The sequence below is a fragment of the Hypomesus nipponensis genome, chromosome 15, assembly GCF_054491055.1.
Source record: "Hypomesus nipponensis isolate SF chromosome 15, ASM5449105v1, whole genome shotgun sequence".
Taxonomy (NCBI): Eukaryota; Metazoa; Chordata; class Actinopteri; order Osmeriformes; family Osmeridae; genus Hypomesus; species Hypomesus nipponensis.
In genome coordinates, this window is record NC_140375.1 from 10,552,881 (window position 1) to 10,579,617 (window position 26,737).

At 43.5% G+C, this 26,737-nt stretch overlaps 4 protein-coding genes across 8 annotated transcripts in view; 3 read left to right on the forward strand and 1 right to left on the reverse strand.

Moving 5' to 3' along the window:
* nf1a (neurofibromin 1a) overlaps positions 1-26,737 on the reverse strand; it is a 50,023-nt gene that overhangs the window by 12,358 nt on the left and 10,928 nt on the right. For 2 of the 4 annotated variants that reach the window (XM_084674009.1, XM_084674007.1), the window contains exons 21-40: positions 26,503-26,642; positions 26,270-26,392; positions 25,523-25,606; positions 25,184-25,300; positions 24,140-24,321; positions 23,766-23,977; positions 23,495-23,656; positions 23,026-23,123; positions 22,773-22,908; positions 21,129-21,191; positions 18,663-18,821; positions 18,475-18,572; positions 18,041-18,187; positions 17,300-17,446; positions 17,076-17,186; positions 4,987-5,419; positions 4,333-4,673; positions 3,932-4,134; positions 2,090-2,283; positions 1,270-1,410 (exon numbers count right to left, since the gene is read on the reverse strand). In XM_084674009.1, the coding sequence (XP_084530135.1) occupies positions 1,270-1,410; positions 2,090-2,283; positions 3,932-4,134; positions 4,333-4,673; positions 4,987-5,419; positions 17,076-17,186; positions 17,300-17,446; positions 18,041-18,187; positions 18,475-18,572; positions 18,663-18,821; positions 21,129-21,191; positions 22,773-22,908; positions 23,026-23,123; positions 23,495-23,656; positions 23,766-23,977; positions 24,140-24,321; positions 25,184-25,300; positions 25,523-25,606; positions 26,270-26,392; positions 26,503-26,642 (3,291 nt within the window). The remainder of the gene's footprint in view (positions 1-1,269; positions 1,411-2,089; positions 2,284-3,931; positions 4,135-4,332; positions 4,674-4,986; positions 5,420-17,075; positions 17,187-17,299; positions 17,447-18,040; positions 18,188-18,474; positions 18,573-18,662; positions 18,822-21,128; positions 21,192-22,772; positions 22,909-23,025; positions 23,124-23,494; positions 23,657-23,765; positions 23,978-24,139; positions 24,322-25,183; positions 25,301-25,522; positions 25,607-26,269; positions 26,393-26,502; positions 26,643-26,737) is intronic. The other 2 variants (XM_084674010.1, XM_084674008.1) reach the window with 1 other exon arrangement.
* Positions 465-7,748, forward strand: LOC146257460 (uncharacterized). Of its 2 annotated transcripts, XM_084674011.1 has the most exons (3): positions 465-572; positions 5,525-5,756; positions 6,330-7,748. In XM_084674011.1, exon 3 carries the CDS (start codon positions 6,335-6,337, stop codon positions 6,971-6,973), a length of 639 nt encoding a protein of 212 aa, XP_084530137.1. In that variant the 5' UTR covers positions 465-572; positions 5,525-5,756; positions 6,330-6,334; the 3' UTR covers positions 6,974-7,748. The 2 variants fall into 2 exon arrangements, with proteins under 2 accessions (XP_084530137.1, XP_084530138.1); XM_084674012.1 differs by lacking the exon at positions 465-572 and having other exon boundaries at positions 5,421-5,756.
* Positions 7,973-10,401, forward strand: evi2b (ecotropic viral integration site 2B). Its single transcript, XM_084674648.1, has 2 exons — positions 7,973-8,088; positions 8,557-10,401. The coding sequence occupies exon 2, from the start codon at positions 8,584-8,586 to the stop codon at positions 9,961-9,963; it is 1,380 nt and encodes a 459-aa protein (XP_084530774.1). The 5' UTR covers positions 7,973-8,088; positions 8,557-8,583; the 3' UTR covers positions 9,964-10,401.
* LOC146257462 (oligodendrocyte-myelin glycoprotein-like) lies at positions 14,477-16,236 on the forward strand. Its single transcript, XM_084674767.1, has 2 exons — positions 14,477-14,688; positions 14,846-16,236. The coding sequence occupies exons 1-2, from the start codon at positions 14,483-14,485 to the stop codon at positions 15,828-15,830; spliced, it is 1,191 nt and encodes a 396-aa protein (XP_084530893.1). The 5' UTR covers positions 14,477-14,482; the 3' UTR covers positions 15,831-16,236.

Sequence of the window (26,737 nt, forward strand, 5' to 3'; positions counted from 1 at the left end):
GTACAGTAAGGATGTATGTTGACCTAATAGCAGGCTAAGAAGGGAAACTGATTATCTTAAGTCAAAAGGAGGCCATTGGCTCAAACCTTGGGTGACAGAGGCCAACATGAAAATACAATTCCTACATTGTTCTCAAAAGGCTGGCCTGTCATGACATCAGTAGTGGCTGGCTCATGCCATCCACACAATGCCCACCCTATTGATTGAAGTGTACACCATCAACAAGGAATAAGATTAGGGTAAATGCTCACAACAATGAGTCTAATCTGAAATGGGACTATTGGCCCTTAAAAAAAGATTTGCAGTTGGGATGCTTGCCGATTTTGTTCCTTGCTCATCAGCAAAACATCTTCACAATGACTACCATTCACTGCCATGCCTTACAGTGTATCCCTTAATAGGAGCAAGGGCCTGGCTTACTATTGTGTGTCTGGTCTCTGTGTGCTGTGTTTGTTTATTTCAGTAGGAGGGCGAATTGGAGAGTGCACACCCGGACAGATGACGGGCATTGAGTGGATGACTTTCAGTTGGGATACTATAAGGAAAGAGACAGGATTCTGAAGCTGAAATTGGTAAGAAAAGTTACATTCAATTTGATATGAATATTTGTGTTAGTGTTTCAATCAGCTCAGGGGTTGTTAGAAACTAATTGGACTGATCACTCACTTTCTGTCATTTAAACACCAGGATTTTACGAAACTTAAATCTAAGAGACTGATGTGTTTGACATGTTAACGGCAATGTTCTCTGTATAAGAGGAGTACTGAGTTTTTGGAGAGAAAGGCAGTGACGATCCAGAGTTCATTGAGAACAAGGACTGACGGGGGAGTCAGGTGGCTGAGCTGTTAGGGAATCGGGCTAGTAATCAGAAGGTTGCTGGTTTCATTCCTGGCCGTGCCCAAAGACATTGTGTCCTTGGGCAAGGCACTTCACCCTACTTGCCCCAGGGGGAATGTCCCTGTACTCACTGTAAGTCGCTCTGGATAAGAGCCTCTGCTAAATGTAAATGATATGTCAGTCATAGGTTGAACACAAAGCAATAATAGCAGCACAGACTGACAGGGACAGTAGGTGAATTAGCGCGAGACACTGACCTATAAAAGATAATCTGTGTTTCACGAAAAGACAGGTATGGGAAACGAATAAATAACACCTGTAGTAAGTATCATGTTGCCTTACTCTGCATCAATCTATACAAAACATGTGTGAGTGGCCTTCAGAAGCTGACAAAGTCCTAGGATGTCCTGACTGAGATGATAGAGATCTCACCTTGCTGGATACCAGCTTGACATTCCCAGAGGCTAGAGCTACAGCTGTGTCCGCCATGACCTCAGCTTTGATGGAGCCCAGGCCGCCCGTAGCACTGGTCTTGATGAAGCTGTCCAACACCACATCCAACAGGTCTGTAATCTGAGGGCACAGTGGCTAGAAGTCAACATCTCACACCCACTTGATTCTACAAAGTTGTTCAAGTGAGTAGTCTGCTTAGGTAAATATTCAAGCATTCAACCTTCCTTCTGCCAAAAACGTAATTGTGCTTTATTCAGCTGAGTCAATAATGTGGAATTATTCTCCATTGGGTTATTACCTGGATATCTTGCACTGTAGTCATCAACAACACAACACATTAATTTAGGGGAAAACTGTCAAGAGAACATCCCATTTTTACAATACCTTAACTAAAACCTTAATGGAGGCTGGTGAATACCAGCAAATGAATGCTCCAACTGGTAAAGAACCCACTTTGTGCCTTTCAATCCATTCGTTTTCTTTTCCATACTGTGCCAACACAATGACCATATCTAACCGTTCACAGTATCTTGCTTCACCATGATTGCCTTTCTTTTCACTGGGCTCCAAAGCTTCTATAGTGCATTGAGTAAATTCTGTTAGCCGAAAGATATACAACTTGGGGATGCGAAACAAAGTTTCCGGATGAGGACATCGATGGAACTCTCATATCCAGGGTTATTAACTTTCCTAAACTAATAGTAGAGCATGGCCAACAGGCAGGGAATTTAGCTGCTCTTAAATATGTGCCTTAGGACAACTTCCCTCTATGATGTGTGCGAGGTAGAGGAAGCCTGACCTGGCCTAGGCTCCCCCAGATCTTAGCCTGGATAGAAGGGTACATCTGCTTCTCATTGATGGTCATGGTGATCAGCTTGTCCAAGATGGCGGTGACGCGCTGGCGCTTGGCGTCATCATTGTGCTTGCAGAAGCGCACCAGGTTGAGCAGCCAGGGAGTCATGTACTCCAGACACAGGTGTTTCAATTCGATACCTGCGCACAAACACAAGCTCAATTTACTGAACAGGGTCAGAAGGTGGAAAGTTAATAGGATTCCTTTGATGTGGCATATCACGTTTACGCCAAATGACGGAATACAACAGATACAAATGCAATGTATTGAGTCCTTATTTCATTAACTGAAATTAATGAAATGTAATTGAATTTATTTCATTAACTGTCTACCTAGCCTTATGACTGAGACATAGCTCCTTACACACTGATGGACAAGACAATCAAACAGTGGCCTAAGATTCTCCAAAATGGGAGATGTGTGTGTGAGTCAATGTGAGTGTTGACATTTATGGCTATGTAATGCAAAGGCTACAAAACACAGGAAGTGTGTCAGTGTTTCCCACACATAGACTAATTTGTGGCTGTGCATCACATATTGCGTTTCGTTATTATTTTTAACATTTTGTTTCCGCTACTTAAAACACACAGGTTATCCTTTCAGCTGCATTTAATTTCCCTGCTCTCCCCCAGTCTCTCGGTCACTCACGAGTCTCACATACACAGTCACAAAGTCAGCACACGTTAGCAACGACAGTCAGCGATATCAACAAGCTCTCAGCATTATTATAGCATTATGATAGTCAGGTGGCTGAGCGGTTAGGGAATCGGGCCAGTAATCTAAAGGTCGCCGGTTCAATTCCCGACCGCATCAAATGACGTTGTGTCCTTGGGCAACGCACTTCACCCTACTTGCTTCGGGGGAATGTCCATGTACTTACTGTAAGTCACTCTGGATAAGAGCGTCTGCTAAATTACTAAATGTAAATGTAATTATTAGTACCATAGCTAAAAGTCGAGGAACGTTGAGGTTACTTTTTGCTAGGTAGCTCTACCTATGAACATGTCTTAATTTGCTAGACAAGTGGCTTCCTCTTCGGTTTTTTTGGTGAGCAATCTCACGTGCCCTACTTACCGGCGTCATGGAGCCGACCAGCTAAATAATGATTTAGCACTAGCGTTGCTACCTGCATATACCTACAGCTGGCACCTCCGTTTTTCTACTAGATTCAGACCTAGCCCAGGTAAATTGTAGAGCTAGCTAACTACTACACTTCTGTAGTAGTGCAGTAACTACTACACCCCACAATTTCTCTAGAGATATTTTCAGGCTTCAACCAGACAGGGTCAGGTAGAGAGAAAGAGACAGATTTGTTAGGCATTGAAGAAAGAGTAGGAGAGGAGGACAGCATCCAACATGCTGCTATGAGAGAGCCAGCTGAAGCAACAGGTGAGGTGGACAAACAGAGGTAGAAACAGGAAGGTAAGAAAGCAGGTCTCAGGATAAGCGAACTAATTTCTATTCTTCCGTTTCAGGCAGATAAGACTTGAATGGGGTGTACATTTTGTATTGGGTATTAAATGTGTGTATTTTGGGTTGGGCATGGGATTCATTTTTGATTAATATTATTTAATATAATAAAGTTCGGTGTAACTTATTATTAACAAAGGAATTATTTTGAACCACCCCTCCCCCCCCCCCCGGGGCAGACACGGGGTGACCCCCCCCCACCACAAATGTATTTCTAATCTGTGGGAAACACTGTGTCTGGTGTGTTTGAGTGGGAGATGAAAAGAGCAAGTTAGTGAGCAATTGAACACATGACAATTTCACAGGGCGTGTACACACTGGATTTGCTGAAACCAGAGATGCACTCTTCCAGGAACTCAAGAGTGAGATGTGGCTCGTTGGCAGCTAGAGTCTTGCTGATAGAGACTATGAACAGTGTGTTGTTGGCTGGGATACACAGGCCTGAAGTCTCCAGCAGTTGGCCCTCAATCTTCAGGTTGAAGGTGCAGGTTAAGGCACAGAGGAGGTTGTACGCAGCAGACCTACATGGATCATCCAGTTCAAACAAAACCATATTAGCCTGACACAGAGGGGAGAGTTAGATTAAGAGTGTATTTTACAGTGTAGCGCTCTAGAAAATGGAACTTTGGGAGACTAATGGAAATGGTCACAATTAATCTTTTGCCAGTCTGAGGCCCAGCCTCCCCTTCCCCCAGACTAATACCATGTGGCTGACTGACCTGAGACTGGGGTCGGAACTACCCAGGTTGAGCAGGGCAATGTTGAGCAGTGTGCCCGGCACATCTTTGGGCCTTATTTTGGTGTGCTGAGGAATGGAGTCAGGCTGGGAGAGCTCCCAGCGGGTTCGGATGTGGATGATGGACTGAACGATGGCGTCACACTCCTGGTGCATGAAGGTGAGTGGCGTGCCCTGATTGGCCATGGTGAGGGTGAACTGGCTCTCATCCACCAGGCAGATCTCCTCAATCTCAGAGGCGTAGTAGACGTCGTTGAGGAAGACAGGTTGGCCGAGGACACGTGTCCGCTCAGCCGAGGTCACCTGGACAGCAGTGGATCCCACCTGAGAAGGGTGAAATAAGGAGGAAGTTGACTTTCTTTTGGTTGACTGAACGACAAGGCCATAAGAAAAGTCTGGCCAATAATCCCACAAAGTTGCCTGGTAATGAACTCCATATCTTTGGTTATAATACATTTATCCTCATTTTATTCAGTTAAATCTAATCCAGGCCTTAATAGGTGCAATGACATTGACTCCACCCCTGAGACTGAATTAGTCTCTCGGTTAGGTAGGAGAAAGTGATTAAGGACATGTGTCTGGCTCCCATTTTCTTGCCTCCCACCCCCTACCCCAGAGCCCACACGAACACACTGACCTTTATGGAGACCTTGGTGTCCTTGTGGGCCAACTTGAGAGCATTGTGGAAGACTTTTAGGTCTTCTTCCAAGGCTAGAGTAGCTGCGGGCAGTTTCTGCTGATCGGACTCTACGTGTTCTGCCAGCCTCGCCGGTGAGTCGACGAACTGCAGCCGCTTGCTGCCCTTCACGTTGGTCAGCAGCCTCTCGTGATACTTGGTGTACTCCCGCACCCAGGTGTTGCAGTTATAGACGTAGACAGCTGCCACATTCTCATAGGCGAAGCCGGGGAAGACCACAAACCAATTGGAGAGGAAGTCCGTCTTAAAGCGGTTGCTGGGACCTACGTGCGTGAGATCCACCACAATTTCATAGGGCTTGGCATAGTAGGGCTTGAGGGTCAGGAGGACATGATAGATCAGCAGGTCACCATTGATTTGTCCGGTCTTGAACCTAAGGGAGGTCAGGGGTAGGCGGACATTAGATAGGACTTAAACCAAGATTAAATTACTATAACAATTCAAACTCACACTTCTTTCTTTTCTTTCTTTCTTTTAGTATTTGACAAACACCTGTGCTACAAATAAGCAAATAAGGTTCAAGTAGCCCCCAAAATAACCTGACTCAAGAGACCAGGAGGACAGCACAGGAAGTGTGTGTCTGCCAAGCAGATCAAGAGTGACTTCAGTCAGAAGTGTCACTCACTGATCCTCGAATTAAACAGGTTCGATTAAGACTTCAAACTTCTATCCTTCACTCACACCCAGCAATCCACCACTTCATATAAAAGGTAAGTAATGCTCAATTAAACCCACAACGACATAGATGTAATCAATTTTAAAATGCAATGTCTCCTTTTACTGGATGTGGACGACACATCTAGTTAGATTCGATTCACGACTCAAGAACTAACAATTTGAGATAGTGTAAATTGGGCTGCGCCACCTTACTACTTTAGACATTCATAATGAACGTGTTTGTCCTTGATGTACACAACATTCTTTACATATACCACTTGGATTGGATTGGCAAAAAGGTTGTAGGTAAAGTACCCTCGGATATGGGCTAGGTACAAAAAAATTAGATCAAGTTTGAGGAGAGGGAATTTAAATTTTACAACCAACCTTTTGAAACTTGCTAATTAGATGTAATTTCAATTTACCTTAGAAGATGTATCTGGGCTAATTAACATGTAAATTTGAAAAGCACACAGTTTCAATTCAACTCCCCTTTGAGACAAAGAGAGATGAACAGACTTAAGATCATCCACAGACGTATATAAGCATTTGATCATTGACATTCCTCACAATTGAACAAAATCTAACTTTTATTTGTGTGCTTATATTCTTTCCTGATCCTTCAGGTACCATGGAAGGTTCCAAATTAGCTCTCTACGTCTTCCTTTTGGTACTAGGCTTCCGCAGAGCCCACTTGTCAGCCACGCCAACAGTTACCACACCAATGAACAAAACGGAAGTACCAGAAAGTTTTACTTCTACATCAGCCCAGTACGAAACCCTGCCATCAACTGACACCCCCACTGATGTCACCGGCCCAGGCTGCTTGATCGAACCCCATATTGCTGTGATTGCTGTGGCCTCCAATGGAGGTCTGATCCTCTGCTTGCTGGTCTCTACTCTGGTGCTAGCCTGCCAAGTGTGCCGTCTGCAGAGACGAGTGCAAGCTCCGCGGCCGTCAAGCAGCAATGCTGAACTGGTGAGCGGTGAGGGCTACTGGGGAAGGGATTTCGAAGAGGAGGGGGGGGTAGTGGGGCCCTGCGACACCAGCGTCATGTTGCAGGAGGTGAAAGAAGACAGAAAGACAATGGAGGAAGAAAACAACGAGAGAAAAAATAAAGAGGATGAGGAAGAGGCAAGCCCAGCCACTAAGATAAAAAATGTGGATTCTGGACATGGGGAAACGGCTATGCAGATGCAGAGCTCCAGCTCTAGGGATTCTTGTTTGGAGGTCCCTGAAAACCTGGAGGACATGCCCCTAGTGGTGTGAGAGGGCATCAGTACTCCTTTAGCTGAGATGAAGACCTGTAAAAATTGTGTAATCTGCAGCAAACAGATTAGCCCAGCTTGCTACATGGCAAAGTGTCCAGTATCCAGTATTTTTTGCATGATATGATACTTTCAAGGGTCTTTCATCCTAGTATGAGCTTCTTCTGTTTTTCTTCTTCCAATGTAATTAACATGTAACCTGCTTTGAAACCATTTAGTAGTTGGATTGTCTCTTTTTAAATCATAAGTCAGTAGAAAGGGCGATAGACTGGACAGGGTGGTGGGGAACTAGATTTGAATCAAGTGAATGGAGCATCTCTGCCAACTGCACAAGTTAATTACCCTTGCTGCAAAGGTTCAGGATTTTAAAAGGAGGTGAGTGACTTGTCGTATGGGTACGCCCAGGCAATTTAAACATCATAGCTTTAAATACTATGGATATTTGATTAACAAAGATTAAATTAAGGACTTGGCCAGGTGGGGGGAGTTTGTTCATGACGCTAGGCATTTGTATATGCATTTTTAAGCATGCTAAAATGGATGTATTTAAAACAAATGTGAAGGACCATGCCAAAATTATTATAACTTAGAGTCAAGATGAATAAAATCCCCCAGAATTTTCCCAAAGTTTTTGAATTTCTATTGACATATATGGCTGGGCAAAGCGATGGCATTCAGCCTCCTTGTTGCATCAATTAGTCTCTGTTTCACGTTACACAAGCTGTTTAAGAACTCTTAACTCTCTTAACTCAGATTTTGTATTCTCTCTGCATAAAAGCTGTTATTTTTAACACACAATTCCAAATAAATTGCTGTTTTGTGTAGTATGAATGTTTTTCTTATTTTAAATTGATGTGTATGTATACGTATAATAACATTTGTGTAGGACATTACCAGAAGACTGCAAAGATCAAACCAAAAACGAATAACCAAGTCTGAAGTTCAGGGTTTCTTTTTTCCGGTTTCATGACGTTTCATGAAGTTTCACAACTGTTACTTCCTTCAAGTGGAGCAACAGTGGGTTCCTTATTCTGACAGACTCGGGGCTCTATGCCTAATTTAACTTCTGCTTTCAGAACAGTGAGCACAACTATGACGGTGGTAAAACCAGTTTAGGTAAGTTCAATTTCTAACGTTTGCAAGTATGTGGTTACGGTAACCTTTCTTTTGAATGGTGGCCATGATATATTGAGCTATACATGTTGATGACCCTTAGTCCATCTAACGGTGGACTCAGTGGTAATGATAATTGTAAGACAATGTGTGTATGAACAATGTAAAGCTCTTTAAAAGTGAGGAAAGTATTATTTTAAATTGTGAGCAATTTTATTGAATTTAAAATGCACCCAAAATGGCATAACTGACTTGTAAAGTAGACCAGCTTGAAATTAAAACATGTTGGTATGGGCACAAATGATGTAGAGGAACAAAAAGGAAATCAAGCCTTTGTATTTCACAGCAATGCCATTTTGCTCAAACTTCCTTGAGCTTAAACATTTCTAAATCAACTAACATGCTGAAACAGACATCATGCACAAATGCCAAAATTTCACCAAACATTTCTTGTCTTTATCAATCACCCAGACGCATCATAATTCCGAGAAGACAACAATGGAAGGATTGCACTTTGCCTTTGTTCTGGTTCTGTGGATGCTGCCCCTGGGATTGAATGGCACTGTGACACCTGAACAGCTCACCCACTCCACCAGTTCAAGGAATGATGAAGTCATTTTAACTGAACATACCAAATCCTTTACACTGGCCCAACAAAACCACACCCTGAAATCCAGCCAAAACCCTGAAGCTACAATAGAACTGTCGACTCAAACTTGGATCTCTGACAACCGTTCAAGGCCACTCATTCAAATCAGACCAGATACAACCATTCCAGGGATGGAACCATACTTCAACATCTCCACAAAGACAATGCAACCCAACACAACCAAAGACCAATCAGGAGTGACATCAGTTGTGGTTGTGCGAGGAGAAGACTTGAAGAGAGATTCAAGTACAACAGCCACTGAAGATCCTTTCTCATACACCACATCACAAGTTTCAATCCGGGAAATGACGACCACCTCGACAAAATCCATTGATGAACAACCAACAGACCAGCCTGCTGCTACAACCTCAGACTCCACTGACCCTGGTTCAACAGTCATGTCTGAAACAAACCCTACAACACCAACCACAGTGAGTAAGGCTGTTGACATGACTACCAGCACCAAGGGCCTCATCACTCAAGTGGTCAACACTGAGATGACAGTAATTGTTTCCACTACCACTGCAGTCACAACAAAAAGAGAACCAATTGATCGACCAACAAAGGCAACAAATCAGAAAAAACCCAAAGAGACGGGTAAGCACGGCACAGTGGTGGCGGTACTGATCGGTGGATCAATAATAATTATGATGCTCGGTTTTGTCGTCATCTTCATGAAGAAACGAAGGCAACAGAGAAAACAGATGATGAACACAGAATGGGCTGGCCCCTCCCCCTTTCTGGACGGTGTACTTGATGACGACGCCAACGGACAAGTCCACTTAAGAGGATCACAGCATATTTCTTTAGCGGGATTCCTGCCTCAGAGGTTGTCCACGAGTATGTCTTTGCTTCAGGACACAAATACAGACTACAACATGGAGGATATTCCACAAAGTACATTTGGAAGGGAGTTAAGTGCGGGAGAGGTGGAACCAAGCAATGAGACCAAATTGGGAGCAAAAGAAATCGAGGATCAGGAATCTCCAAGTTCAATCTCTCCAACGATCCCATCAACCGACCATGATAGTGATCCCAAGACACCTGCTACAACTGAAGACACAGCCTCAAATTTAGACCACTTAGATGTTCACCCTCTTTCACCACCAAAAGACTCTCTACCTTTGATGGACGTTGACCTGAGTCCCCATCCTGATGCCATCCCCAGTGTACCTAACACGGCTGGTGCCATTATTCCCCCTGCTCCCCCTTTACTCATGTCCACGTAAGAACTATCATGACAAAATGATTGTGTTGTCTCCGTGGTGTCTATGCTTTTCCCTGTAGCCACAGTCCTGCACCTGAATCAGCATTTGTTTGCTTTGTGTAAAGGTGAGACTTATTTTCAAGTAGTAGATAAGAATTTTGCATTTATTGAGAACAATAAAATGTCTACTGAGATAGGGCTGTCAATTGTTTTAGCAACAAGACCAAATTTGAATTCACTGCATACAGGCCTTGGTGTTGGGCCTTTAAATATATTTCAACTTTCTGAGAACTGAAAACAGGAAGGCAACACACAGCAGATGGAAATGACAAACATCAACCCTTTCTCATCTGCCAAGAAACCACAATATATGACCCGAAGAACTGAAACCAAATACCATTTTCTCCAACAAAATATATATATTTACATATTTATACAAAATAAATGTACTGAAATACCAGGTGGGGTTTATGTGTTACACTGCTTTAAGCTAAGCCTGGAACATTCTGTAAAAAACCTCTGTTGCACAGGTTCAGACCACAATTTATCCCTGGTGGATGGTGATTGTCAAACGCCATTGCCTCCCTCCCTCCTCCAGCCCTGCAGACCAGATACCAAACCACAGCACCTGCTTTATCCTGCTCTATAAAGTCTGTCACCCGGAAGATATAGCAGCAATCAATTCAGAGCTCTCTCACTCTCTTCCCCTCTTCACACTAGGAGAAAAATGAACAGACAAGAAAATCAGGGGAAAAAAAGTAAAATGACTTGAGACCTGGTGTTGTTTCTTGTTTTTGTGAGTGTATGTGCTTGTATCTAAGTAAATGAGTGAATGAGAAAGGGCCGACGATAGCTGCTAAATATAAAACCACACAAGTATTTTCAGTTTAGACAACGTCTGTCACATCTGATTTTTTAAATCTAAACAATGCATTGACTGAACTCCATTCTATTCATTCAAACAAAGATGATCTAGTTAATGAGCTAGAGCATAGTGGTATGACTAACCCAACATTTAACTTTGTTCCGATGTAGGGGTTAGTCACTTTAAGAAAAAGGTGTGAATGACTATTTCCTGACAGCAAACGAACAGTTTATGAAAACAACATTTAAATTTCAAACAACTGTGCCAGGGGATTACTCATCTATTCATATCTGCATCTCAATCGGAAGAAGAACGCTGATATTGGTTTGGCAACAGTAAGTATTCAAGCACCAGTAACTCTTCTAGCCCTGTCCTCTACTAGCAAAGCTGCCTGGTGTTTCCATGCAGCTGCACACTTTTGATTGGTGTTGCTTCCTCCTTTATGAGTTCCCTTTCTGAACAGATGTTTGTGAATGGACCACCAAGGTCTACTGTGTAATCTAGTCTGGCCATAACTGAACAATTTAGCCTCCTGCAGTAGCAGCAAAACCAGCAGACTGACTCCCTCACATGCAATGCATGGCCTTAGGTAACAAAATGATGACTCGTCTCACTGCAAGCTAGTCGGTGGTCCAACACAACTATCCTGTGTGTATGTGTGTGATTCCATGAGGGAAACAAGAACACCCACACAAAGATACATGTATGAGAGACAGGACTGTAAGGTTGGGTGGACTGTACCCTCTGGTCTGGGTGAAGTGAAACACAAAGCATTGCAGAGCAGATGGAGCAAAGTAGACATTTGAGTCACAAGACATTCACCATTAGCGTAGTCTTAGATATCTGGCACTGTGTCAAAGAGTGGCATAAGCCCTGACAGTAAACCTATTCCTCTAAATCAGGGGTCCCCAAACTTTTTCTGCGAGGGCCAGATCATTTTTCTTTTCTTTAATGTGGGGCAGGGTCGGTCTGTAACAGAAAATTACATGGGCTGGAGCAAGGCCATAGCCATGGAGTCAACATTGGGGGGAAGAAATCTGATGGGGAGTCTGAGGGTCCCGCCCTGAGAATTTTTTTTATTATTATATTTGGTTGCCTGTTGTAGTGGAGCACATTCATATTTCATATCAATATATTGAGGGGGGGGATTTTGACCATATTTGAATATTGGGGGTGATTATGATTACAGCCTGGAATGACTACCAGTATTATTGTGGAGCTTTTAGTATGATTTTAAATGCATTCATTATGCTAGAGTAGTTTATTATTTTGTTATGCACCGTACATCTGTACATATCAAGGGATATATAGCCTATTAAAAGAGCATTATCACTATCGCACTATCGTAATGAACAGTGTATTTTGATGTACAGCATCAAGAATCATATAGCATATAACATCTGAACAAATGTGGCTGTGTTAACTTGCATATTGACTATGAGCGTAGTCTGCAGTTGCAGGTGTCGGATGTAAGACAGCTCCCCTGTTAAAAGGGGTGGGGGCAGTGTTTGCCTGTGTGTGCGCATGTGACAGAGGGGAGAGACTGCTCGTGCCTACTGATTCAGAACAATGTCACCCAGCTGCGTAGTATCAGCTGCAGCTGCCTATACCTAAACGCTTTTGTACTGGGTACAAGGGTGTGTGTGTGTGTCTTTGTTCGTAGAGGTTTAAAAGAATGTTAAAATGGTCCCCATGTGAATCTCCACTGAACTATGAGGACAGAGTGTGTAAGAGTGAAAGCCTGGATAGGTAGAGACTTCCTTTTGTAGAGTGCACGGATCCTGATGTTAAAAAGATTGGAGTCAGCAGCAGCTCTCCTCCTCCTCCCTCCCCTCGCCCCCCTCACCCCCCCTCCCCCCACCCCCATCAGCAGCAGAGTGGGCCGGCTCTGTGCTGCATTTATCCCTCCACTCCTCCCTCCCTCTTCAGCTCCCAGACGTTCCTTCCCCCCCATGCAGTGCGCGTCAGGAGCCTGCAGAGGAGCGTTGTGGAGGAGGCTGGCGCTATTGAGGGCACCTCGCTCTGCCATGCCAGGACGAAGCCGGCAGGACGGCTGAGAGAGAGAGAGGCTGGCTGCACACCCCAGCACCAACACAGAACTAGCCCCGAGCGAGGTGAAAAAGGGGGGGAACAAGGGGGAAGGACAGAGAAACACCTTTGACAGAAGAGGAGAAGACGACTGAAAACAAACTGAGAGGACAGGATCCAGAGTGACAGATATTGAGCCAGCCTACAAAACAAAAAGGAAAAAAAAAAAAAAGAGAAAAGGAATTCTAGTAAGAGTAAGTAATGAGTACAGATAAAAACCTGACATTTAACTATCCAATCATTTTCTCTGCTACGCAGCTTGAGAGAACAGCCAGAAAGGAAAACAAAGGTGAATAGAGAGAGAGAGAAAGGACAGGAGCATAGAGATGACTTTCTGAAGACATGGAAAGGATCAGGTGAGTGATATACAGTTCGGCATTGAAAGAGAAACAGCGAGGAAGGCACTCTTGTGCCAACACATGCGCACATGCATACACAAATTTACAGAGCTGTGATTAGTATTACCACTTAAGTCCAGTAGACTGCAGTAGGATACGTGCCTACGCCAGGCTATGCCTGTTAATTACTCATCTCCAGAACCAGACACCAGAATGAGCAGCCATTACCATGTTCAATTTGACACGTCATATGTACCCCATATACAAATCAAATGTATTTTTTTATGTTTTGTACATTTCATACCTTGTGCATTTTGGAAAAGTATGTGATCCTAGTGAGATTAAATGACAGTGTGATATGACCTGAAGAGGTTTCTAGAAAACTATGAATGTAAATTGCGACGGAGGTATCTGGGAGCACAACAAACTATCTTGTGCTCCCCCTCGCATGCTATATCCAGCATTACAAAACAGTCATTTGACTATGTGTTTGTGTGTGTACCACCCTAAATATATTCAGCCGGCGCCCACTGCAGTATTTCCGAGCTCTCCAACTCTCTGGCAGGAGCTCACAGTCTGACTAGGACCCTTGTCAACTGCATCAGAGCCATTAAAACAGATGGTCCTAACCTAAAGCACTTAGCATTTAGTATAGTACAAATTGTTCAATTGTCAACAGTAGCTGCAAATGATGTGGGAGGAAAGAAGAGGATGGAAGAATAGAGGAGATGTTCATGTACCAGGGTTGATATATATATATATATATATATATATATATATATATATATTTCTTGAAGATTGATGGACTGATCCTAGCTCTTCCTGGATTTGAAGGGGTGACGCACACGCAGTACTAAAATACCATATCAGTCTTGATTAACCAAGTGTTTTCCTGCTGTGCCTAGGTGCTCAAACAAACATTATTTTCACAAGAATGAGAAAATGTTTAAATCAGCCTAAATATTAGTTTGAATCAAAGAGATTTTACTCTGTTTTTACCACAAGCAATGTCCTTATATCATTGGTCTAGTCCCATGTGTGCATTATTTTTTTTTAAAGCTATGCAATGCTATTATGTCATTAATCCTTACGTTTATAGTGCCCAAAGTTAACCTCAGCCAGGTAATGGCTTCTTCTACCCAAATTTTTTTTCTGGAACAACTACCAACATGATCTGTATGTGTACACCCCCAAAGCTTCCAACAAGCTCCAGAATCTTTCACTTTCTTTATCATTGCAGAGCCCTCGCCATGCCCCCCCTCAACTGTGCCCCACTGGCTGGCCTGCTCCTGCTGATTCTTTCTGGGTTCCTGGGGGGCTGGGTCCTGTCCATCTGCCCCTCTGTTTGCTCCTGCAGCCGGGGACACCGTGTGGTGGACTGCTCCTTCCGGGGTCTGACCCAGCTTCCTCCCGGTCTGCAGCACAACATCCGCTTCCTCAACCTCTCTCACAACAGGTACAATTCCATCAGCATGGACCTGCAGATATGCTAACCTTGAGATGGAGAGTCCCTGTGGGCTAGCTACCCATTCTTGGGTAGCTGATAAAATTGACTACTTATTGTGTAAATGACATCCAATTAATAAAAAAAATGAATTCTTCTTTCCAAACAGCCTACTCGGTCTTGGGGACCAATTAAGCCACTATGCCCACCTTCGTACCCTGGATGTGTCCTACAATCGAATGGGCCGCCTGCCCTCCTCCCTGCCTCGGGCCCTTTGGGACATCCGCGCAGCAGGGAACCAGCTCCGATCCCTTGACAAGAACGACACCGCCTACCACTGGAACCTGAGGGTTCTGGATCTGTCTGCCAACGAGTTGGAGAGGGTGGTCTTCATCAACAACACCCTGCCAAGTCTTCACGCGCTCAACTTGAGTCACAATCGGTTTTGGACAGTCCCCACAAATATGCCTCACAATCTGGAGAGTGTGGATTTGTCCCACAACTACCTGGTTCAGATCTTGCCGGGCTCGTTGGACCGTTTGCCCAGGTTGAGCCGGTTCTACCTGCATGCCAACCGCTTCTCCTGGGTGGCAGAGGGGGTTTTGGATCGGCTGATTGGCCTTGAGTTGCTGACACTAGGGGATAATCCTTGGGCTTGCGAGGAGGAGGAGAACATTACTAAGCTCTTGGGCTGGGCTGAGCACACCCGTGCCATTGTTTTGGGCTGTCCTTGCTACACTAGGCCGACCTGCGGACAGGCCCACATGGTGACTCCCGGGGGGGAGTGGCACTTTGCCTCTTACACGGAGCCCCCTCTGGGAGCTGATGTGCGGGATTTCAGCCGCGATGATTCCCCTGTCAGGGCTGCAGTGGTCACCTCTGGGTACCTGGCCAAGTCGGCGCTGTTAGAAACTGGAATGTTTGGGGGGGGGAGAGGGGGTGCAAACGGTTCAGGGGACCAGACGCTGGATTGGACTTCAACATCTTCCTATTGGCTTTCCACACGTACAAGCACAACAGGGCGTCCACGTTCTGCCACCAAAAAGCCAAACATGGGAAGCGCTAGGAGTGAAGGATATGGACTACATTACCAGATTCCACGTTTGGTAACCTTCAACATTTTAGTTGCAGTGGCTGCCTTGAAAGCCGTCTAACTCATCATTAACAGGATTGCAATTGATGCATTTTGGAAACAGGAAAGCAAATTAAGACTCATGGGGGAAAGAGTTGTGCTATAACATTTTATATTAAAAAAAACTGACTGTTACTGCCTAAGATGAATATCATCATGTGTTTTCTCTACCATCTTCCTACAAAGAAGCCGTTCCACTCCAATTTAAAACTTGAGTATGCCGTCAAACTATGTCCTTCAAATTCCTACAAAAATATTTAGGTGAATGTACTGTAGCTATTCAAAATCATGACAGATACTACTCAAAAGCGCTACTGTTGGTGTGGCTAAATGAATGCTCAACTCTGTATAGCTGATGCTTGTCATGTGACAGATGCTACTGCATTTTATGGTTTATATGAGATAAAGAAAAAAAACATCAACATCCGGACAGCATTTCTGCGTGGTTTGGTTGGAGTTTCTTATTTGCGGAGAGTATTCTTGACAAGGACACTTATCTAGATGAGATCACAGGCCATTTTCTTGGCTTTCATAGATACAAATGCACACAACTACTTGTTATGCACTAATGGAAATTTAGGGTCAATGTCGATAATTCGTTCTAATCTTTACAGCCTAGACCATTAACATAAAAGGAGAGACGACACTTGAACCAAGAGGCTTTGATAAGTTGCCAGGGGTGAGGGGGGGGGATATTTATATGAAACCTCTTCATATCTTCGGTGATAACACAAGTCTTAGACATATTGATTCAGTTTTGTAAGTATTTTTTTGCCTGTGGTAGCTCAAGTCTTTAAAGCAATATCGATTTATAAAACTGCTCTGCATAAAGCCAGAAACCCTAAAAAGAGGATGTGAAAAGGCGTGCACAAATTTAAATTGAGAGACATCTACCCACATACATGCTATCGCGGGGAAAGCTCTCTCAACCTAATGAGGAAAAAAGGGACAGTATCCTTAAGCCCTATGAAGACTTTGGTTTAAATATCTTATTTTATGCTAAATAATTTGTAATGCAATTATTATTTGCACAAATTTTTCATGAATAAAAAAAAAAAATGGATGTCCTGCACTCCCAAAATGTGTGAAGAAGCTAAAGTGAACAGTTGAGAACTTTTATCTTGCAGCAACTTTATTATTGTTTAAAAATACAAAAGATCAACATCCATTTCAGCATCATAGAGTTAGCAGCAAGTTGTCCCATCAATTGGGTCCTACAGAAACACAATAATTCAATAGAAAGTAAAAAACCTTTGTCAGGTTTTACCTGCGAGCAACGTAGTAGAAGACAGGGTTGCCAGTCTTGGAGGTGCCAGCTTGGTAGAAGATGTTAAGGGTCTTCAAGGCCTTGAACTCCTCTTTCTCATGCACCTGGTGCCTAGGAAAATGAGCCACGATATCAATCACTTTTAATAATCTGCACACGCACCAACAGATAGTATTTTGACCAACAGTCCACATCATGGGGTTAAGGGTATAACAAATACTAACCTTGTCATGAACTCCTCAAACTTGGAGCTGGTGAGGTTAAGACTAGACCAATGAGTGTCATCTACCGGCTTGTGCTCAGGGGGACCCAGGTAAGCAAGGAGGGTGGCCATTTTGTCAAAAGGTCGCCTGCCTACAGCCTTGTGGTCTCTGTAAGGAAAAGTGAAGAGACAGCCAAAATAATTTAACAAAACAACCATGAAAATATATGGCTAGGTAGCTTCACAATTTAAAATAGTTTGTTTCCATGAACACAATTTTCATTTTTGAAGTGTAATTTAACAACGTTACATGAGTACGTTTTTTCAGACTGCTGTGTGTCACTTTCAGATGTAATTTATTAAAACCAGGTCCACACTTATCTAGTCTACAGTTGTGAGGGCAAGAGAGAGAGACAGAAAATACAAAACTCATATATTTGACTCATTAAATCAGTTTACAAACCACACTGTAACATTCTTCCAAAAACATAAAATATTGTTATAGTTCTTAGTACAGTAAGTTAGACCTGAAGATAGCCACATGGTAATTACAATATCATAAGAATAGTAAAAAAGCGTTTCATTTTGTTAGTATTTTGCCAGCTGAGACAAATACAAGGAAACACCAATAAGATGAGGACGTGTTGAGATGATGGGAAATTATTTTAATAACTTAGTGGCTCGTGATTTGTCAGATGTTAGCCAAAGTCATTAATGTGTGCACACACATTTAACTTACATGTGCTAATTAACTTGTACTGACCTGTTGCTGGATAGATACTGGCCTATCCTCTCCTGATTATTCCACAGTAGACGGTGTAAAGCCAGTACATTGCCATCACTGATGAAAGACAGGCTGTGGTTTACTGAGTCACTTGGCGGAGAATCAGATGCGATGTCCAAAAAAAACCTTGATGATAATATGGATGAAAAGTGTAAAGATTTAAGATTGACAACATGGCTTGTTTCTATTCTAGATTGAAACCACCCGCTCAATTCATAATCTGAAATTCCACAAGCCCTATATAACACGTTATAAAACTAAGGCAATTATCAGCAATATTTTCAATGCTAATTTTAAGAACATTTTCAACAGCACATCCTTGAAGCTTTCAACAAGCTTTTTTTTCCAGAAGGAATGATTATCAAGCCACAAGTTAAATGTTTTTGCTAAAAACAAAAATATTGATGGTTTACCGACTAGCTGCATCAAAGTTGCTTTTCACAAAGTCATTAAAAGGCCTCATGTGCTCTTCCTTGGTGAATAGGACGTGGTTGGCAATACTCTGCAGAATCTGGAAGAGAGATGGAGAGCAAGCTTTAAAACATAAGGAAACATACATTGGGATGGCTGTAGTGTCATGCATAGAAACACTGAAGTGTACCTTAGACATGAGCTTGAGGCCTCTCTCTATCCTGGGCAAGGGCTTCTTGTCCAGGATGCCCGCCTCGTAGGGTGACACAATGGCGGGGTTGATGAAACGCAGGAACATGGCACTGCCTACTGCACCAATGCTGTTCTGGGGGAAGCGCTGGCTAACCACCTGGATAGTGTTTTTGGTGTGTGGAAGAAGGCGGGAGGAGAGTGTGTCAGCCATTTTGGTTGGGCTCAAAAACAAACATGAGGGGCCAGATCTCTTACCAAAGCCTTATGTTAAAGACAGCAAGAGCACGACAGAGATTGAATGTGAGAACAGCCAGAAAGAGAGAGCGCATGAGAGAGTGCGCGCGAGAGAGGTAGACCGACATTAACAGAGAATAGACAATAATTCCTCAAACAGGAAAATGAGGATTTAAGAAAATGTACAGGATGCCAGAAGGGAAGGAGAGAGTACCTCTCGTTATATTCAGAACAATGGTCAAGGAAATGTGTGTTTGGGGGGGGGGGGGGGGGGGGGTCAAATCATGACAGCAAACGGTCAAGAACAAATACGGTGAAATGTGAAGCCATGACTTGGAGAGCTTTGCAGCAAAATGAACCAACATGGCTACCATCTATGCACGTACATAGCTAACGTTAAAATAGTTAAAGGCAAGTTTGTTTGTGTGTATAGACACATACCACAAATAGCAAATTCAGTCCACAAAACTGGTTCAGCAAACAAACTACCACTAACATGCTTGAGTTACACAAGGTCATACACCCCTCTATACACACAAACACAGTCATGTTCAGTATAACTTCAAAACCAGTGGTGTGACGGCATTTGCAATCCATCAAGCCTATTCAGCGTGAGGAATATGGCCACAGCATGTGTAATACCCATGACCTCAAAAACTGTTCAAACATGCACCCCTTGAAGCCAAAGAGACAACCAAAAGATCAACATAGCCAAGTAAAGGAGTTAGATGTATAATCTGTAGAAGTGTGATTATACAGACGACCCTGTCAGTTCAGTCATCTTAAAATATGATTGTGAGGAACTCCCTACTTCTCAAGTAGAAACCAGAATAGGCCAAGACAGTGCACACACATTTAACTTTCACTTCGAATGGAGTCAGATGGCTGTGCGGTGAGTGAGTCAGGCTAGTAATCAGAAGATTGCCGGATCGATTCCCTGCCGTGCCAAATGACGTTGTGTCCTTGGGCAAGGCACTTCACCCTACTTGCCTTGGGGGAATGTTCCTGTACTTACTGTAAGTCGCTCTGGATAAAAGCGTCTGCTAAATGATTAAATGTAAATGTAAGACAGCCTAATCCTTTTTATTACCTTCAGTAAAAATTATGATATAACTGTTCCTTGCATCGTATAAAACGACCCAATTTATTTTACCTTGTGTAAGATATGCAAATACTGTACATAGCTAGTCACTGTTGTATACACGATGTGTTATGCAACAACACTACCACAGCATATAACAGGGTGAATGTGCTAAAGTGTCTGTACTGCTGTCTGTGTCTGAGTGTCGCTAGCAGAGAGCAGTTATTAACCTATCGTTAATAAAATGCAAGACCTGAGGGCAGAAAAAAAGAAATCAATTTATGAGCAAGCTGTTAATGGTCATGACAGAAAAAGTTGCGTGTGTGTGTGAGAGAGTGAGTGAGACACAGTGAGGGACCCCCTGGGGAACTTGCAGCAGGCACCAGCAGCACAGGCAACAAACTAGAAATAGTTAATAACTCTAAAACAGTCAATAATCTTGTAAGTTTATATGTTCCTGTCCCTTTAGTTTAGCACATGATGCATTGTAGCAATGCAGGGGAGACAAGTTGCTCAAGCGCACCATTGCAAACTGGTCCCACCTGGGAGTCATCTGTTGGCTACTGATGCCCACTGCAGAAAAGTTCAACCTCTTTTCAGTATGTATTTCCTCCTTTACCACCATGCTCCCACAACAATACCAGTTCCCTTTAGGAGACATCAGGGCATTTTATCCACATCGCTATGACTGTGTCTGATTTTCCCACTTCAAGTCTATTAATGTCATTTGGTTGCCAAGGTGTTGTAATTGTGTTCAAAAACTGAAGGGGAGCACAGAATCATTCAGATGTGGATCAAACGTTGGTAACAAATTCACTCCTGGGGTGCATACAAGACAACTAGAGAGACAGAGACCGCAACAGAGAGCCACTGGTTTCTTGGGTTTTGTTAATAGAAAATGGAAGCAACTTGGCATTGATATTAGTACGATGATATCAAGAAAATATTGATACACAGACTTGATGTGGGGGAGAACGTTTTGGGCAAATTAAAAAGTCAGCACCAAATTAAACCATTCAAATAATGAAAAACCAAGTGAATCATTGACTGCAAAAAAAAAAAAAAAAAAAAAACATTTTTTTTTTTTTTTTGCTTTAGATAAAAATAAAATTTAAAGTGTCTGAGGGGAAAAAGGTGCTCTGAACTTACTGCTTTTTTGTTTTCCTTTTTCTCTTTTACTGTGGCTTTAGTCAGTAGAGAGTGGCAAGTAGCCTACAGGACAGAGATTAGCATAAACATGGTCACAGTGCCAGCTACACACACAACGACATAAAGGGCATATGACAGCATAGCCGTATCCACTGCACAGCATGGCGTGCACACGCGTGGTGACAAGGAAACTAGGCAAAAGCACCTCACTGCACTGTCAGTCTGTGTCCATCTGTGCACTTGACTTAAGCAGAGTGTGTTAATATGCCTTATGATCATATACAGTGTTTGATACAATTATCAGTATGAGTTGATCTGTGCATCTGCCCAGAGTAAAAGTCCCTTAACCTGCCTTCAGAGTATAGGTTTTTAAAGTGACAAGAATATCAACTTTGTTTAGGCTCGTCTACCTTGTGTGTGTGTGTGAGTGTATACCACGCAAACATTTTGACATGACACACTGATGTGTTCTGATTTACTGTGTCCACACTCTGTGTTTATCTGGCAGACGGAGCCCAGAGTGAGACTTCAGTCAGAGAGAGAGCGTGGGCTTTGTGAGAGCAGTGCAGAGCAGCAGTGGTGGTGGACTCAGTCTTTTCACCAAGCATGCAAATGTAAACGTCTGGAAAAATGTGTGTGTTTATGGTGAATGGCTGGACTTCCACAAGGGTGTGCTTTCAATGTGAGACTCACACAGGGGAGAGGAGGAAGACAACATTAGGTTATTTTCACTAGCCTGTGAAAGTCAGTATATCGAGGCCACAAACACGCCCCAAAAATAACATTTGAAGACTACATCAACAGGGACGCCTTTCTTCAAAGAAGATTGTCAGTGTGTTTGTATGTCAGAAGTTATTAGTCTGCATTGGCCAGCTAATCGGAATCACATGTAGTTGACCGCGAGATGAAAATATCAAACGCCAAAATGTCCGGTAGGAGATAATGCCAAATAAATTAAGTACTAGCACGTAATTAGTCTAATATTGTGTAACCTATAAATTATATTGCCAAAACAACTGAAACATACTTCATGTAAAAGTTTGGTTTTGCCTCCGCTGTTACGACAATGAGAGATTGAGTTTGAAAAATGTCAAACCAGACATTCCTCGGCCATAAAAATCCATGTATCATTTATTCTTTCCTTATTCAATTGAGAATCTAAACCAAGCCGATTTAGAATATTGAAAGAAGAAATGATACACGGACTGTTGTAGCCAATACGTTTGGTTTGTAATGTTTGTGAAAGGTTGCACAGAGGCATTCTGCAGACAACTTTTACTGTTATGTTAAATGTAGGCCATTATATGGCTATTTAAAACATGTCTGGTAGTTGTTGTACATATGAATTCAGGAATATTAACATCCATATTGTCAATCAAAAAAGAAGTCTAGTGTAGACTCTGGTGTGTGTGTGTGTGTGTTTACTGGAGTAAGTAACAGCAGTGAGTGCAGTGGCATCAGTCCCATTTGACATTTAGCCGCATATGAGGGCAAACAAGTTTTAAAAAGCGGTAAGGCATAAACGCAAACATGCGCTTCCTCACACAGACACACTGGGAAGGGGACACACACACTGAGGCTGTGGTCTGCGTGAGGGGTGGTGAGGTCCAGAGCAGTGTCCTGTGGCCTCAGTCTGGTACGTACCTGGTACAGACAGTGGCACACACTCCGCAGCTGAGGGGGGAACTCGCTGGATGAGTTGATGATGGCCAGGAAGAAGCGTTCTGTGATCTGGAGCAGGTTCCTCTGGTTCTCCTCCAGGTTCTCCCCTTGATCTAGTCTGGAGACGGAAAAGGGAGGGAGAGAGGGGGAGGGGGGGGAATGTGTGTTATAAAACGGTGTTGTATGTAGCATGAGAGGGCTCAGTACTACTGGTTTGGGGGGGATGGCACCCTACCTAGTGGGGTCTACTTCAAAACTGATGTTTTCTGGGGTGGTGATGACCCCTCGAAGCAGAGGCTCTAGAAGCTTCTGTAGGTATACAGCACCATATACCTGACAGAGTAGGAACAAATGAGTGTAAGAGAGTCTCCATCTTATGCATAACAGCAATGAGAACACATTCTGGCCATGGAGACACACTGCTGGTTAGACTTGTTCAACACTCCTGAATACATTTTCACTGTCTTAGGCAGCTTTTAATGATAAGCTATTTTGTAACGCTTTTTTTATTGGATTGTTCATCATTCTCTTATTACAAACTTCTTGGTCTTTATTGTTCACAATGTAGCTACATATGGATATCTACGAAAACTAAAATAAATACAAAAACAACCACAGGCTCTACAGTACTTCTTGTATTTAGATATGAATACGGCAAACGTCAGTGACGAGATGTATCAAATAGGTTGTTGTGGTTACTTTACCTTGAAACAGAAGGTCATTATTTTGCTGGCCAGGCTGTTGCCTCTGAAGAGCGTCTGCATGGAGTCAGCCAGCTCAACCTCCTTGGAGAACATGTTCCACAGCAGCTGGTAGAGCAGGTGACGCGAATCAAACAGCGTCACCAGCACGCGCGCCAGCTCGTCCTAGAAAACATGCGACAAATAAAACACATGAGCAAACAACACGGTGCCATCGTGTTGTAGGCACGGCTGACGCGCGAGACAGATCGTTAAGGCATGGTAGTGTACGTACCCACTGGGAACCGGGCACCACGTTGGCCAGTGCCATGGCGATGGGCAGCTCGCCCTGGTCACCCATCATGGTGACCAGCTCCACCAGCCTCTCGAAGCGGTCAGCCAGCACCGTCTCGGCCAGAGTGTCAAACTCCGTCCCCTGCTGCAGGATCTTGGTGAGCACCTCCATGAAGGTGGCCCGGGTCTGCAGATCCTTATGGTAGCCCAGACCTAAGAGAGATAAAGGGAGCAAGAGGAGGAACGTGTGCGTGTGTAAGAAGGTGGCTGGGAACCATATTTAAGAAGCCTTCAAACATGGGCTTTGCCTCCATAGCTATTGTGAAACACAGAAGCCCTGGCATTTTGACATAGAACACTCGTGCAGCTGCCCACCTATGGAATGCATGAGGCCGCTGTCCACGTTGGCGTTGAGCAGGTTGGACATGGCGAGCACCGTGCAGTGGCGCAGGGAAGCCAGACGCCGGGACATGCCCCTCTTCCTGCCGCCCACGGGCTGGCCCTCGTCCTCAACCTCGCTGCAGTCGTTCAGCAGGTTCATAAACAATGTGAAGTATCTGGATGTGACAGGACAAGCATGTTTGTATGTTTACAGTTATCAACATTGGCATCCATCCAGATGATATGGCCTTCTGTCTCTTGGTTAAGATCATTTTCAAGGCCTGTAAGTAAAATGGAAAACTCTGTCTCCGTGTTATTTGTTTATTATCTGTAAAGTTGACAAGTGGGGTCAAAGTGGACACAAATCAAGGAGCAGTGTTTCCCACAGATTAGAAAGCTATTTGTGGCGGGGGGGTTCAAAATAATTCCTTTGTTAATAATTCATTACACTGAACTTTAGTATATTAAATATGAATCCAAAATGATTCACACCTTCACAAAATCAACGACTAACAAATCATTTCTGCACATGCAGGTAGCAACGCAAGTGATAAATAACTATTTAACTGGTCGGCTCCATGACGCCGGGTAAGTAGCTAGCCCCTGAGACTTCTCACCAAAAGAGCGAAGGGGAACCTTCGATTAAGACATGTTCATAGGTACCTAACGAAAAGTAGCCTTAACATTCCTAGACCTTTAGCTACGGCACTAATGCTGAAGGCTCGCTGATATAGCTGTCTGTGTTACTAAAACGGCGTATGTATGCATCGTTGCTAACGTGTGCTGACGTTGTGACTGTGTGTATGTGAGAAAGACATATGAGTGACAGAGAGACGGAGGGAGAGCAGGGAAAGGAAATGCAGCTGAACTAATACTCTGCGTGTTTTAACCTAAATAGTGTTAAAAAAATATATATATGTGACGACCAGTGTTGACTCTGTGGCGCACCGCCACAAATGAGTCTATGTGTGGGAAACACTGAGGAGTCAGAAAGGGAGGAAGTGGACGAGGAACAGGAAGGGTAGAAGGTGTACTGACTTGAGGAATAGTTGGGACTTGGCCTCCATCAGTTCAACACCATCTCCTTCTTCTGGCTGGAGAGGCAGCCCTGCCAACAAAGACACCACTGCCTCCATACTGGCCTGGTCCAGGTCCCTGCACAACAAACACCCATAGAAACACGTAGACACAGGGAACAACACCTCCACACACCCACTCACACCCCTACCTCAGTGCATCCTCATTTGCAAACTTTTTTCATTTTAATATTTAGGTTACGAACCTGATCTATTCCATAAATTACGTGAATCCCATTTCCTGATATTTAATACAACATAAATGGGTTTGGCTCGGCAGGTGAAAGGTTCCAGCCCGTACCTGGTTAGGCATTTGATCCCATCATCTGCAGCATGGTTAGAAGTTCCCATCACCCAGTCTGTCAAGTACTCCACCATCTTATTCCTGGGAGGAGATCCACAACAATGCTTGCTAATGTTTAACAACTCCAACACATCATTGGTCATGTATATGATGTCATCCATGAATTAAATCTACACATTTGTGAAATACATTAAAACAATTCTAAAACTTGTCAGTAGGGGTGGGAATCACAAGGTATCTTGTGATTCAATTACAATTCAGAGGTGTACAATTCGATTATAAAACGATTACTGACGAAATAAAGTTTTAAAAGTCCGATTATTGATTATTTCCGCATCAATCTATAATCGATCCAGAGAGAATCACGGTGCATTGAAAAATCTTTTTGCCCACCCTTACAAAATAGCACTGACAATCAGGCAAGAAAATATTATTTGTGAGTAAAATAAGTGTAAAAAATCTTAGGTTATCATGTGACATGTTTTCCTAAACTTCTTCATATTCTGTAGATGACGCTCTTGAGAGGTCCAAGATACCTGGGACCTGGGTAAGATGGCTTAGTCCATCTCCGGTCTGGTACATGGCACTACCTGTCTCACGGTCTGGTACATGGCACTACCTGTCTCACAGTCTGGTACATGGCACTACCTGTCTCACGGTCTGGTACATGGCACTACCTGTCTCACGGTCTGGTACATGGCACTACCTGTCTCACGGTCTGGTACATGGCACTACCTGTCTTACCTGAACTTCATCTCCTGGCAGAAGGACAGGTCGTCTCGTCTCTCCATCATCACCTCCACTAGCTGGCACAGGTTGGTCTTTATCTGGATGGCGTGCACCATGTTGCCAAGGATACGCACATACCTGGGAAAAGCAAACACAAAGTTAATTTCAGATTTAACCCCTCAAATCAGTCCAGTACAACCAATTAGATAACTGGCTTTCAGACCCCAGGTGTGTGTGTGAGCTCCTACCTAACTAGATTGAGCATCATGGTCTCTATGCTGGCCTGGCCCAGGTGTTCAGAGCTGCCCTCTGTGTAGTTGTCCAGAAGGTTCTTCAGGATGGCGATGGTCTGTTCCACAAACTGGGTGTTGGTGTCGTTGATGGGGACCTGTGAGCGCAAAAACCCATCTCACTTGAATACTACTATAGGGTCAATTTAAGCAGTGAATCTTCGATTTATCCTAAACTCTCGTTAATCTTAAA